Source organism: Sturnira hondurensis, unplaced genomic scaffold (genome assembly GCF_014824575.4).
Source record: "Sturnira hondurensis isolate 20B ecotype Veracruz unplaced genomic scaffold, ASM1482457v3 Scaffold0007406, whole genome shotgun sequence".
In the NCBI taxonomy this organism is placed as follows: Eukaryota; Metazoa; Chordata; class Mammalia; order Chiroptera; family Phyllostomidae; genus Sturnira; species Sturnira hondurensis.
The window spans coordinates 3,056,854-3,069,767 of record NW_028080037.1 but is presented as its reverse complement, the minus strand read 5'-3'; the positions used below and the strand labels follow the sequence as shown (position 1 = coordinate 3,069,767).

Below are 12,914 nucleotides of genomic sequence, written 5' to 3'. Positions count from 1 at the left end.
TCCGCGAGCCTCAGTTTCCCCACCTGCAAAATGGGCGTGTCCAACGAAGCACCGTGTGCCCTGAGGGTGTCACACAAAACGGTGGGTGAACAAGAAAGACACTTCTGCCTCTGGACCTGCAGCCAGCGTCATCCGCCCCAAACAGTCACCAGGCCACCTTGCCAGGCCCCAGCAACTCAAAGACAAATAAGCCACAGCCCGCCCCCCGCCCCGGCTTATGGGGCAGCCGGGCCAGACCAGGGCCCCTATGGGGTGACACAGGAAGTCAACTACTTCCTTCTCCTTGAGCAGGGACCTCAGCAGCCGGAAAAGTCCATATTCAAGGTCACCGGTTAGGTGACATTATTGGTCTACCAGGCGTGTCCAACCTGCGGCCTGCGGGCCACACGTAGCCCAGGACAGCTATGAACGTGGCCCAACACGACATCGTACACTTATTTAAAACATTATGACACTTTTTTTGTGACTACACGTCGGAACGTATTCAATGTGTGGCCCAGAAACACCAAGAGGTTAGACACCCCTGGACACCCCCAAACACCAGTCCTGCAGCTACCGGGCCACCAGGACACCAGATTTGCCAGCTGTCCTCTGGTTCACTGCCGTGGCCTCTCTGTGCCCAGCCCGGGGATTCCCAGTGTCCAGGGGAATGGAAAGCCATTCCTCTTCGTGGAAAGGTCACGCCCTTGGACTTGGCTTTTTCCAGGGCTCCTTCCGGCTTGCCTCCTCAGAAGAGTCTGAATTCCTTTTTTCTCCCCCCTGCTGGAAAGTCAGACGGAACATTCCTCAGGACCAGGGACGGGTAGGGGGGATGGAATAACAGAAGTGAAAAGGAAAGTGGGTGTCACTGGGCTGTCGACCTTGGCACCCTAGGAGCACAGGACAGGCTGTGCCGGGAGCAGTCACTCAGGCCCGCAATGCTGGGGTGAGTCACCCAAGGCTGGGAACCACAGTTGAAGCAGCGCTCTGCTCCCGGCTGGCCGCCCAGCCTCCTACGAACGCCCACATCTGGACACCAGCCCCGCAGCTCTCGGGACGAACGCACAGGCTGCGCTGGCCCGAGGCTAAATCAATAAACTCCTTTCCAGCCCAGTGAATACAGACCCACTGAATCGGCCCCTGCCGCAGCCGGCTTAGTTCCACTGTCACAGGTCACGCGCCAAGGGACAAATGAGGTCTCCAGTGACGCATGTCTGATGGCCGGCTGGGCCAGTGAGAGCACTCCAGCACGAGGGGGACTTGGTTAGTGACCGTGGCTCGGAGCTGGGTCCTTCCACACGTCAAAACAACCCCTTTAAGCCAGCGGTTCAGCCGACCCCCACCCCCGGATGGCTCGGCCACCACCAATGTGGGGCCCGTCAGATGCAAGCAAACCCCCAATAAGCAGGAAACAACCAGTTTCCTCGCCCCCCCCCCAGGCCTTGCTGGCCCTGCTCAGGGAGCCTCACGTGTGTGGGGCGTTCAGAGGACTTCAATGCTTCTTCCCCATCGTGATTGCCCAAGACAGGAAAATTCTAACTGCAGAAAATGTTTGGTTTTTCTCCCTCTTACGGAAAAAAAAACACCCGCAAGTGAAACGCCAACGCTTACAAAGTGCCAAGAAAAGCAGTGAACGGGCCTCCAGCAAGGCAGAGGGGATCGGGCCGCCTCGAGACACCGGCCTCGACGAAGCCCACCCGCGGCGGCCCCCTGCACCTGGGTGCTGTCCCCTGTTGAGAATGGGAACGGCCACCTATTCCTCCCCGACACACCCCCGTCCCTAGCCCCGCCCTTCTCAGGTGGCTTTTAAAGGGGCTGTAGGGACAGCAGCGGGTGGGGTTGGGGAGCGGGAGGCAGCACCCACTCAGTGGGCCCTCCCTCCACCAGCCTCACCCGGGGACTTGGGCGCCAGGCGGGCCCTCCCTGGGGCCGGATCCCTCCGTGGGCCCTGCAGGGCAGTAACTGGGAAGGGCTCCCGCCCTGCTCTGCTGCACAGCCCGGGCGCTGGCCAGACCCTCCAGAGAGCCAGGGAGCAGAGAGCCAGGGAGCAGAGCGGGGAAGCCCCCCAGCTGCCGGAAGAGAACATTCCACCCTTGGCCGCAAAGCACCTGGCCCAGGGAACCAACCTGGGAGAGAAGAAAGAGCAGTAACCTGACTTGTAGCCGGGCCGACTAAAGCACACAGGGCATGCCGTGCTTGGAAAGGCTCCCAGGAGTCCGACGGCCAGGACTCGAGGCCCCGGAAACCCCCAGGAGGACCTGAAATGCCTCCTTCCGAGGACCAGTGCTGTGAGCGGGGCCCGCGTGGGGGCTGCCGGCCCTCCCCATGCACGAACGAGTGGCCCAGGGAGGGAGACCACGCCCTCTCCCCCTCCCAGGGAGGTCACAGGGAGCACAAGAATTTGCGGCCCCAGCCTTCCCGCACCCAATGCCGACACCAGTGATGGTCCCTGTTCTAGAGGCCGCCAGAGACACCCCCCCCCCCAGGGGCAGGCAGGATGACCAAGGGGGCAGGCAAGCTCTCCGTTCCTTGGGGAGACTGGAGGAGCAAAGAACCTACCCACCCGAGGGAGGGTGGGCAGGCAGGCGGGCACTCGAGGCGGGAGCTCAGGAGCTAGAGCCACACCAGGAATCCACAGCGGGGTGGGGGGCGGGGGGGGCCAGGCCCTGGCTGGGCCCCAGCTACCTGTCTCAGCTCCAGCAAGTTGCACAACCTCCCCGAGCCCCGTGCCCCTCTCCTTTCCCCCAGGAACGCTGGGCGGGCACCGCTGTGCACACCAGCCCTCGGGGAAGCACTTTGCACAGGGCCCGCCCTCATTACTCAGATTCCTTCTTTAGGATTTAAAATTACTCAGCACCCCAAAATCAACCCGCCTGGGGCTTTTCACGTTCTTTGTGGACCCGTGCGGAGCGGCAGGATTCCTGAGTCACCCTGCGTGCTTGCTTCCAGCCGAGGCAGAACAAAGGTCCCTATTGTGGTCTGTTCCGCGCTGGGATTTTCACAATTCTGCGCTTTTCTGCTGGCTGAGTCACTGCTGAAAAGGGTCCCCAGCGCTGTCTAGCGTCCCGGAGGGCGGGAAGGCTGTGCCGCGCCTCGGGGAGAGAGCGCACGTGTTAGATGAGCTTTGTTCAGGCGTGAGCGGTGGCGCTGTTGGCCAAGTTCAATGTCAACGAGTCAACCATATCTATTCAGTACGGTGTCTTTAAACAGACAGGCATAAAACAAGCGTAGGTTGTGCTCGGTGGACGAACGTGGCGTGGAGGCTGGAGGGAACCTCCCCCGGGATTTCCCCCAGGAGCAGGGGGTGGGGTTCCACAGTCACCTCGCAGAGCTGCCGCGAAGCCCGAGACCAGGCCAGACTGTGCCCCCAGGACAAGTTACACTTGAAGGCCTCCTGCTCCGCGGGGACCCTAGGCTCCTGCCTCGCTGAGACAGGGCTCGGGCTCCGGGCCCCTGCGCCCCACCTGCTGCTGCTCGGGGAGCTCTCTGCCTGTCCCCTGCACCCCAACCCGACCCCTTCCCACAGCTGGGAAAGTTCAGGGCGGGGTGCTGAGGGGAAGCTGAGGGGAGGGTGCACGGGTCCAGGAAGGAGGGGACGAGAAGCCGCTTCCCGCACGCTCTTCTCCAAGGCCGCATGGCTGGCTTTTGATTTTGCCCTTTACGGGAACCGGCTTTGTGGTTAATTGTCTTTCTGCCTTCCCGCAAGCGAATGTCAGCTCTCCTCAGGGACACACTCTTTCTGCCTCTGGCCCTGAAGGGTCTGCAGGGGTCTGTCATAGTGTTTGCCAGGCTGGGCTCGAGGAAGTCAGGACCCCGAAGCCCAGGGCTCCTGCCCATTCGCCAGCCTGAGCTGGTCATTGGGGACCGGGGTTCCGGGCTGGAGGACAGGTCTTGGGCAAGTCCCTTCTCCTCTGCGGGCCTCACCTGCTCATCCGCCTCATCCTCAACAGGGTGATGCCCTCCCAGTTCCAGGGTGTCCAGCCCTCCATCAAGCCTGGAGAACAGTTAGAAAAGGCTCCCCACTTTACCCCCAGGCCATTTCTCTCCTTTCACATCAAAACACCTGTTCTGATAGGGCCTCCGCCATAAACACAGATTTTTAGACTCTTTATAACTGCTACACCCTTTACAGGTGCTGTGGTGATCAAAACTCCACCCATCCTTCAAGGCCTCTTTAAATTCCACCTCTTCCAGGAAGTCAACCCTGGATTGCCTTTCCCAGAAAGGGCGTCTCCTCTTCTGAACTCCTCCTCCTGTTTGAGCAACACTTAGCTTGCGCACACTGTTTTTGTTGGGGGTGGGGTGCGGGGAGGGGCCCATCTCTCTGACCACACTATGAGCTGGCCTGCAAGGTTGCTTCTCGTATTCAACTCACGTATCTGTCCAGTTTTCCACACACCGTTAGTGATGCCATACACAGAACACAGACAGGCAGGTTTACACGTAACCATTTGCGCCCTGGTAGGCAGTAAAGCAGAAACGGGCAGGCTGACCCCAAGGGCGAGGGGACGGACACACTTGGTAGACGGAACATTGTACTGTTTGCTGAGAGTCCTGCCAGCTGGGGACAGGTGGCGGCCGAGCAGTCGGAAAAGAGCGTGTGGGGGGTGTGGAGGCAGACCCAAACAGCCTTTGGGAAAACCGGTGCCCCTGCCTCTGGGCCTCACTCCTGTCTCCGGGACCCACGGGGCAGGCCGAGCTCGCTGCGCGTGCAGGAGGCACAGACAACATACGCGTTTCTCTCAAAGCAGGAAGCAATCTAGTCCCCCCCCCCCCCCCGCCCAGATTCCAAAAGAAACTTTTCACAGGAGACTCTAAGAAGCCTTGAACAGAGGGGCTGAGGCCCCAGGTTTGGGGGCCAACCAGACGAGGCCCGGCTCTCTCTGATGACACCCCCAGGGGCCCCGTAAACACTTAATACACATCGAGGGACCCACGCAAAGGCCACTTAGCGGCATCGTGCCCAGGGCTCGGGGACCCTGAGAAGCAGTTTTCTGCCAAGGGACCGACCTCGGGGAAGCAAGGCTGAGAGGCAGCGGGCAAGCCTGTGGCTGCTCATTGGCACTGGCGACCTCTCTCTTCTGCCACGGCTGAGGAAGCAGGAGTGAGGCGGCCGTCCTTGTCTACCAGGACACACCGCCCCAGCGTCTTTCCCCAAAGTAGCAAAGCATGATCTCAAGCCCAGACCGGTGGCTTGGTGGGTTGGGCGTCGTCCAGCAAACCGAAAGGTCACCGGTTCGATTCCCAGTCAGGGCACTGGCCTGGGTTGAGGATTTGGTCCCCAGTTGGGGCAGGTAAGGGAGGCAACTGACGGGTTTTCTCTCACATCAGTGTTTCTCTTTCTCCCTCTCTTGCCCTCTCTCTAGAATCAATAAAAAGAAAAAAGAAAACCCAAGAAGCAGCATAATCTTGAAGCACCAGAAGTCTTCTCTTCTGTATCTTTACAAATAACTGCATATTCTCCATGACTGGCTCTTCTTGGTTTCCAAGTTAAAAGGGCCCGACTGGACGGGATGGTTGAAGACCATCTGCGTGCAGTTGAAACAGGCCTGGAGGCCGGGAGGAAGGAAGGCCGGGTCCCCCCAAGGGGCAGTGCACTAGCAGCCAGCTCGGGGTGGCTCCCCCCATGCACCCAAGAACACTTTTCTGGGCACCCCCCGTGGGCCAGGCACAGGGACACAGAGAAACGAGATTCAGCACCGGCCCCAGGAACGCAGTCTGGGGAGGGGGGGCCCTGTACACAGATACCTGCCATTCCGCGTGGAAAGTGGATGGGGGGCACGAAGGTGGAGGGATGGACCCTGCCTGGGAGGGCCAGTGAAGAGCTGATAAGCGAGAGGAGGTGGGGCCCAGAGGGGGAGGGAGCAGCAGAGCCCAGAGATGGGTGGAGCAACTGACTCGGGCTTGTAGAGACATACGTTGGGGAACAGCCAGGCCTGGAAGCTGGACTCCCTCGGCCTGCCTCTCCCCAGGCCTCCCCGGCAGACCGGGTGCAGACAAGCCAGCACGGGGAGGCCCCCTCCGCACGCACCACCCAGGGCAGTGGAGCCTGTGCCTGCCGCCACCGCAGCAGCAGAGCATGTGCTGTCCCTGTCCTTTGGCGAGTCACTCCCCACCGGAACGAGAGCCCTGCCCAACTCACTGTGCCTCCCTCTGCAAAGGGAAGCTTCCTCAGCTGGGAAGCTTCCAGGCACCGCACACAGTCTCTTAACAGGGTGAACTAACAGCGACAAACAGCCCAGCAGCCAGATGCGCCAGGGTCCCCGGGGTGGGGGGCAAGCGGGGAGGGGCTTCTACTGCACCCAGACCCACTGGGCACAGGGCGCTGACCCAGGGCAGGGGACCAGGGACCAATGAAACACTGGTCCTCCAGAGCTCACAGTCCAGAGGGCACCAAAGTCACTATAAAATAAGGACTCATCTGTGGTGGGGAGGGAGTCAGGACTCAGACCAGTGGAACTGGGGGCTCGAGCTGTGGGGAGATTCCCATGAGAAGGGGGCGTTTACCACCTTCCCCCAAAACGGGGGCCGTCTTACCAGCTCCAGGGACTCCCCAATGGGGTGGAAAGAGCTGGTAGCGGCCAAGAAAGACACCCAAATGAGGTTTCTGAAGACTCCAGGGGTGGGAAGAGGGGGAAGGCCTGCGAGTTCAGAGGAAGCGACAGGGGCGCAGGGTGAGGAACCCAGAATTTCTGTGCAGCCCGTTAGAAGGGGACAGAGCTGGAGAAGTTGCCTGGAAATGACATTTCTGCAGCAAGCCACTGTGTTTACGCAGAACAGCCATTTGGGGTTTCTTGGAGGGATCAGCGCACCTTACGCGGAGGGAGACACTGAAGTTCTCCTCCCCGCAAGTCGCCCCTGAGCCCGACCCTGAGAGGAGGGGCGCGGGGCGAGGGCGGGGGCGGAGGAAGCTGCGCCTCTCGGGCACGGGCACCGCGGGTCACGACAGGAAAGGGGCTCTCTGGGTGGAGATGGGCCACATTTTCCTCTGGCCAAGGGAAACACTGGGCACCGTTCCTAAGTCCAGGCCCCACTCTGAGGCCCCACGTCCAGGCCCCACTCTGAGGGCCACACCCATGTTGGACCCCCGACACCCACCCGGCCGCGCTGGACAGAGGGCCGGCTGGAGGTGGCCAGCGGCGGACGCCGCACAGAGGCTTTGCCGCCCCCGCCTCCGGGGCAGGCCCCGCACGGCACACACCTGCCCCTTGGCCGCGGCGACCCTTGTCACTGGGGGAGGGGAGCCCTCTACACTCCAGTTACAACCGACGGAAATACGGCCGCGAGCCTCGGGGGCCCGAATCCGGAGGCCCGGCGACACCCGGAGCCAGGCTCGGGGCGATGTCCGGAGCCCGGGGGTCCCCGCGCGCCCGCCACACCCTCCCCGCGTGGGTCGGCCGGGCCCGGGCCTCTCCCCGCGGAGCCCGGCCCTCGGGGCTCCTCGCCCGCCTGGGGACGCGCCGCCTTCCGGCCGGGCCGCGGAGACACTCACCCGCTCCGCGCGGCCGCCGCTCAGTCCTCTCCGGCCGCGCTGGGCCGCTCACGCCGCCGGGGAGGCGCCGGCCCCGCGGCCCCCGCCCGGCCGCCNCATCCGTCAGGCCGCGCGGGGAGCGCTGGCGGCGGGGCCGGGCGAGGGCGGCCTCCGCCGGAAGGACCGGGCCGCGTGGGCTCCCGCGCTGACCGAGCCGGGCGCTGCCCGCGTCCCCGCTCCCCGGCCGCCCGCTCCCCGGGGCCGGGTCTCGCCGCCGCGCGGGGACGCCTCGGGGCGCAGGACCCAGACCTCTTTCTCCTTCGAGTCTGTCGGGGACTCGCCAAGTGCCCTCGGGAGTGTCACTCTCACGTAGCTTTAAAAAAAAATGGAGTTCCGCGGGAGCACGACGACACATCCAGGGGAACTAACTGCTCGCGACTGCACGCGGCACGGGGCGCGCTGGCGTGGCAAGCAGCCCCAGACCGGGCTCGCAGAGACGCGGCGCCGGCGAGCGCCGGGCCCAAGAGCAGCGCGGGTCCCGGAGGCCGGAGGGTGAGCGCCGAGCTCAGCGCCCGTGCTCAGGAAGGACCCGGGCGAGGATCAGAAACGGCGTCGTTTTCGGCTCCATCCCGGTCGGATTCTCCAACTGGAAAGCTAGGCGACCAGGTGAAAGAAGGCAGAGTATGGAGGCTGAGCCAGAACGCACTTGGTGGCCAAGCGCTGAAGCAGTGGCATTATTTAACCTGGACACACCTAAACCCAGTAGCACTTTACCTGTCACTAAGTACCACCGCACGTGGCGGGGACGACAGGGGTAAGGGCAGGCCAGCAGGCCAGGAGGGGCTCGGGGTGGAGCCCGGCGGACGGACCCACCTACGGCTCTTCATCTGCCTGGCGACGGAACTGGAGCTGCCTGGTCCAGGGAGAGGCCCCGGCCACAGCTGGGCCACAGACTCGGTGCGATGGTGATCAGAGGCAGGGGAAGGGGCCCCGCCATGTACTGAACCCTCAGTTCCGCGCCCCCTGGCCGACAGGAGCCAAGAGGGGCCCTAAGACCCACTGGGCATGTCCCAGAGCGCGCACACAGCTCTCCAGAGAGGCCCCCTGGCCTGCGCCCCTGACCCAGAGCCCTCCCCAAAGAACATCTTTGTAGCCCTGGGCCCAGGGAGGGCTCCCTCCTTAACCTGGAGAACTTGACCCAGTGAAAACCAGAAGCCGAGGTTAGCTGGTGTGCATCAATACACTGGTATCACGAGACAGTTGGTTTTTGTTGTTAATTTATTGAGTGCCCATTTGCAAGAATGAAGAGCTGGCCCTGCCCTTGTGGGGCTCACAGCTCCACTGCCCGGAGGACTGATGAGATTCAGTGACCGCAGGGAGCTCCGGTGCGGCCTCCCCCGACCCCCCAGCACTGTGCGACGCACGTCCTCCCCAGTGGGATCGCGAGGCCGGCAGAAGGCTTCTGGAGTCCGTGGTGGGTCATGGCCGGCAGGTGCAGACTTATGGCTTGGTTCCTCATATTTGAGAAGGGTCCGTGAAAATAAGGTAAACACACACGCCCAAAGGGAAAAGCTTAGTGACACGGGTCCTAACATGTTACCAAACTGCCACGCCAGTCCCGGAAGGGCAGGAAGTCACGGCCTGACGCCTGTGCAACGTCCCCGGTTCTGTGGGACCCTACGAATCTCGCAGCCCTGCGCCGCTGCTCACCGGGGAAGGTGTGCTTTACCGCCAACCCCTGTGGCGCTCTGGGCGCGGGCCGGCTTCTTAAAGCTTCTTGGGCTTGCAGCACGCGTTGCATGTTACAGTTCAGGGACACTGCTTTTGGAAATAAAGAAAACGTCCAATCCTACCACCTATGTATTAGTGCAGAGTTCAGAATCCCAGCGGCAGTCAGCAAGGCGCCCGGCTTTTCTAAGTTACAAAGGGGAACACGTTCTGGCCGCTTACCAAACTGTACAAACAAATCATAACTGCGTCCACCCCATGCCCGGTAGGGGCACTTCCCTGGCGCGGCCCCCCCTCACAGACGTCACCGCACGATGTGGAGTCACAGAATGCTCAGAGGATGACGACCTTCTCCACATCGGCGTCATTTTTCAGGACGCCCTGTACTTCCATCCAATAGGCCTGAAATCACCAAAGATCAAAGTGCCTTCTCTGACCTTACACTCAACAAGTTATCAAATTTTTATTAGTCATTAAAAAAAACCCAAACAACTGACATGGAAAGGCAGCTTATGTAAACTCGAAGGAAGCTCACTTTTTTGGCGAAGGCGTGGAGAGAGCATCTCGGACCACCTAATGGAGTTGCTTACCGATCCGGAGTACTTTTAAAGTCCACTGCTTAAGAAACAACCTACTTTTCTGTTTTAAAAAGTAGAGTTTCTTCCAAAGCCAATTTAACTCAGACGAGGCTGAGATGTGCTGTGTACTGAGAAGTTAAGCACCGGGCATTCACAGAAGCCTTCCTGAGCGAAAGCTTTCCGCTGCCACTGCGGAGGAAGGCTGGTGTGGGCCAGGCGGCCGGCCTGCCAGGCTGCCCTGCTCCCTGCTGCCCAGCCCTACTCGGCCGGGAGCCTTTGTTTTAAGCTGTGACTCGGGCTCCTGCAGGACACGTTTTCCCACTGCGGCGGCCTTGAAAGGGACAAGGGGACGAGCAGGAGGGAGGAGAGTTAACCACGCACATTTAGAAAGGCACTCAGGGTGTTTTAAACCTTGGCTCAGTCCCGGCCTGGGACAAAAGTAGGTTGTCTCCCCGGGACAGGAGCTGCTTTTTCAGATCACAGCCTTGCTTGCTTCGGGCAGAATGGCTTTGAAGTCAAGTGTTTGGCAAGTTCAACATCACCGAGGGGAAAGATGGCGGATTTTCCTTGGTTTCCCTCTTCACGAAGAAAAAAGTGATGGATACTTTCAGTCTATTACACACATCAGAAATCCAAGCATGTGTTTTCTAAGAGAGGCAGTGAAGATGCTTCGATGGAGCTTAACCCCGTTCCTGGAATAATAAGCTGAACAGACTAAGAAGATAGCTCCTCGACGTTAGAGCGATCTTTCTGAAACAGCCTTCTCCTTCTTCTCGAGTGCAGCAGGGTTCACACAAACAGGCAGGAACAAGGAAGCAGCCTAACAACTCCTGGGTTGCCTGCGGCTGTCGTGCAGAGGGTCACCAGGGACAGGGATCCCCGACCAGGGCTCCAGAAGGGCTGCGCAGGAGGTCCCTCCAACTGGGGGACCGGAAAAGCGCCCACGGGGAAGGCGCTGGACCCTGCAGACGAGCAGGTCCGAGGAGCTGCCGTCTCGACCTGGTGGCAGGAGTGGGCATGCAGACAACCTGGCGTCTCTGCTCCGAGGAACCCCCACCCCGCAGCGGGGTGCGGGGCTGCTGATTGTTGCACCGAGGTCCCTTCCACACACACCTGCGTCCTCACCCAGTGTCCTCGTGGCACCCACTAGGGGAGTTTCCCTTTTTGGCAGGGACAGGGCATGGAAAGGGGTCAGACGTCTGCGGGAGGACTCGCACTGAGGGGAACGGGCTCCTCTCACAGCCTCCCAGGGGGGTGGCCATGTCATCGAAGCTCTAGCCTCCCACTGGCGGCTACGCGGCCACGCAGGGCCTGGAGCGGCGGGCAGATGGCTGTGGCCTCCCGTTTCACTGTCCCTGAAAAGTACTGAGTGTAATGAAGTAAGAAAATTACATCTCTCATTTTTCCTCCTTACAAACAATAAAGTTTAGGGGAAACGAAGTGGGTTAGTTACCCATGCAGTTTTCAAAGCTTCCCAGTGTCCTCTTATTTGCAACACCACCATCACCGTTGTCCAACGTTCACTTTACGACACACGGTTCACACGGGAACTGCATTACCACTTTTAAAAACCTCCAAACTAGACCCAGGGAATGCTGGGATTTTTTTTCTCATTCAGCAGGTACTAGTCTACCATTACAGAAGCTGTTCTGAAGCATTTATTTTTTAAAAAGTCATATTCACAATGTGGAACAAATGTACAAAACTGGTGTGCAGAGTTCATTGTAAAAGGGTAACACTATTTGTTTACAAACAAGCTGCCTCCCTGATCACATTTCCTCATTCTTGATATAAACTGGAGACACATACTATTTAAAAATAACACTTTTTAAATAGTAAAATATTCAAGAGATTCCTGAGCATAACAAAAATATCTTGAAAATGTGTGGCCGTTTGCAGTATAAAACAGCAGCGTAAACAAGAGCATGATTGTGAAACTACGGTTTGAAGGCCTACAAACAGTGCAACAGAGTCTGCCTTATCCTAGTGCATAATTGTGTGTTAGTGCAAACAAAACAGAATCCACCGGTGCCGCGTCTCAGGGGTTTGCAGAGGTGCGCAGGACGCGGAACTTCTTCAGCGTCATGCGGACGGAGCCCAGTTCGCGGTTAACCCTCTCCAGACGGTCTTCCAGGGCCTCCTAGGCAGAAATAACGGGAACAACTGCATTAGGATTCTATGTCAAGGTCACCAGTGCCAGAACCACCACCAAGCTGGCTTTCTGTTAGCAAAAGAACAACATAAACACAAAAATCGAATACTGTGTATTTTACACAAACCACCTGCATATTATTTCTTTGCAACTGCACAATGTGAGTCAACTCTTCAAGTTCATTCCGGAGCACTCGGGCACTTGAAAAATCCTCGGCACATCAAGAACGAGGGAATTCTGCCGGCGACACGCCCACAGCAGGAGCTCTGGCCGTCACCGAAGCAGCAGGCACGTCTGACCGGAGCCCGGCCCAGTGCGCACACACACCACAGGGCTTTCTTCTGACAAAAACGTCCCAGTCAAAAAGGAAGACCTCCTCTGGAGGGGGCTTTTCCCGGGAAGAGGCTTCACAATGAGTCAACGTAACGACTGTGGTTTTTACATACACAGTCCCTGGAATACATACAAGGGGCGACCCCCAAACCCCGGAGTTGTTCTGGAGGTCTTCCGGAGGGCGGGCCCCTGCAGCCCAGGCTTCCCCCGCTGGGTGCTCCAGGAGCCCGGCCACATCACTGCGGCATCGCTGAGAGGCTGAGTTCGGCTGCAGCAAATTTTTTTAAAGATTCTTTTGGCACGGTTTTCCATCTCATGGCGGCTGATTTATAAGCACACCTTGAGTGTTCCGCAACTTCGACTAGAAACAGCATGACCCCCATGGCCCACCCTCCCTCTTCACCCCATCTCGCCCCAGCAAGACTCCTGGATGAAGAGCCAGCAGATGGAGACGTTCTGCCCACGTGGAAGCGATGAACCCCAAGGGCGGCAGCAGTGAAAGGCATCGACACTGCTGGGATGGGTGTGAACAGTGTTGTGAGCGGTGGGAAAATGCCCAGACAGGTGCACTGCATGAGACGGAGGGACTCTGATGGTGGCTGAAACTGACACACGCAGGAATAAATTCACCTTTTCTTTTTAAAGATTTTATTTATTTATCTTTTAGAGGGGA

General features: G+C 59.4%; 2 protein-coding genes across 7 annotated transcripts in view; both read right to left on the bottom strand.

Annotated features, from left to right (window-relative positions):
* PITPNM2 (phosphatidylinositol transfer protein membrane associated 2) overlaps positions 1-7,522 on the bottom strand; it is a 107,770-nt gene extending 100,248 nt beyond the window's left edge. For 3 of the 6 annotated variants that reach the window (XM_037051945.1, XM_037051948.1, XM_037051949.1), the window contains exon 1: positions 7,472-7,522. The gene's annotated coding sequence lies outside the window, so the exon portion shown is untranslated. The remainder of the gene's footprint in view (positions 1-7,471) is intronic. The other 3 variants (XM_037051950.1, XM_037051951.1, XM_037051947.1) reach the window with 3 other exon arrangements.
* Positions 7,523-9,035: 1,513 nt separating this feature from the next.
* The window catches only part of MPHOSPH9 (M-phase phosphoprotein 9), a 43,383-nt gene continuing 39,504 nt past the window's right edge, over positions 9,036-12,914 (bottom strand). Inside the window, exon 24 of the mRNA XM_037051944.1 lies at positions 9,036-11,896. Within this exon, the coding sequence (XP_036907839.1) occupies positions 11,795-11,896 (102 nt within the window). The 3' untranslated portion in view covers positions 9,036-11,794. The remainder of the gene's footprint in view (positions 11,897-12,914) is intronic.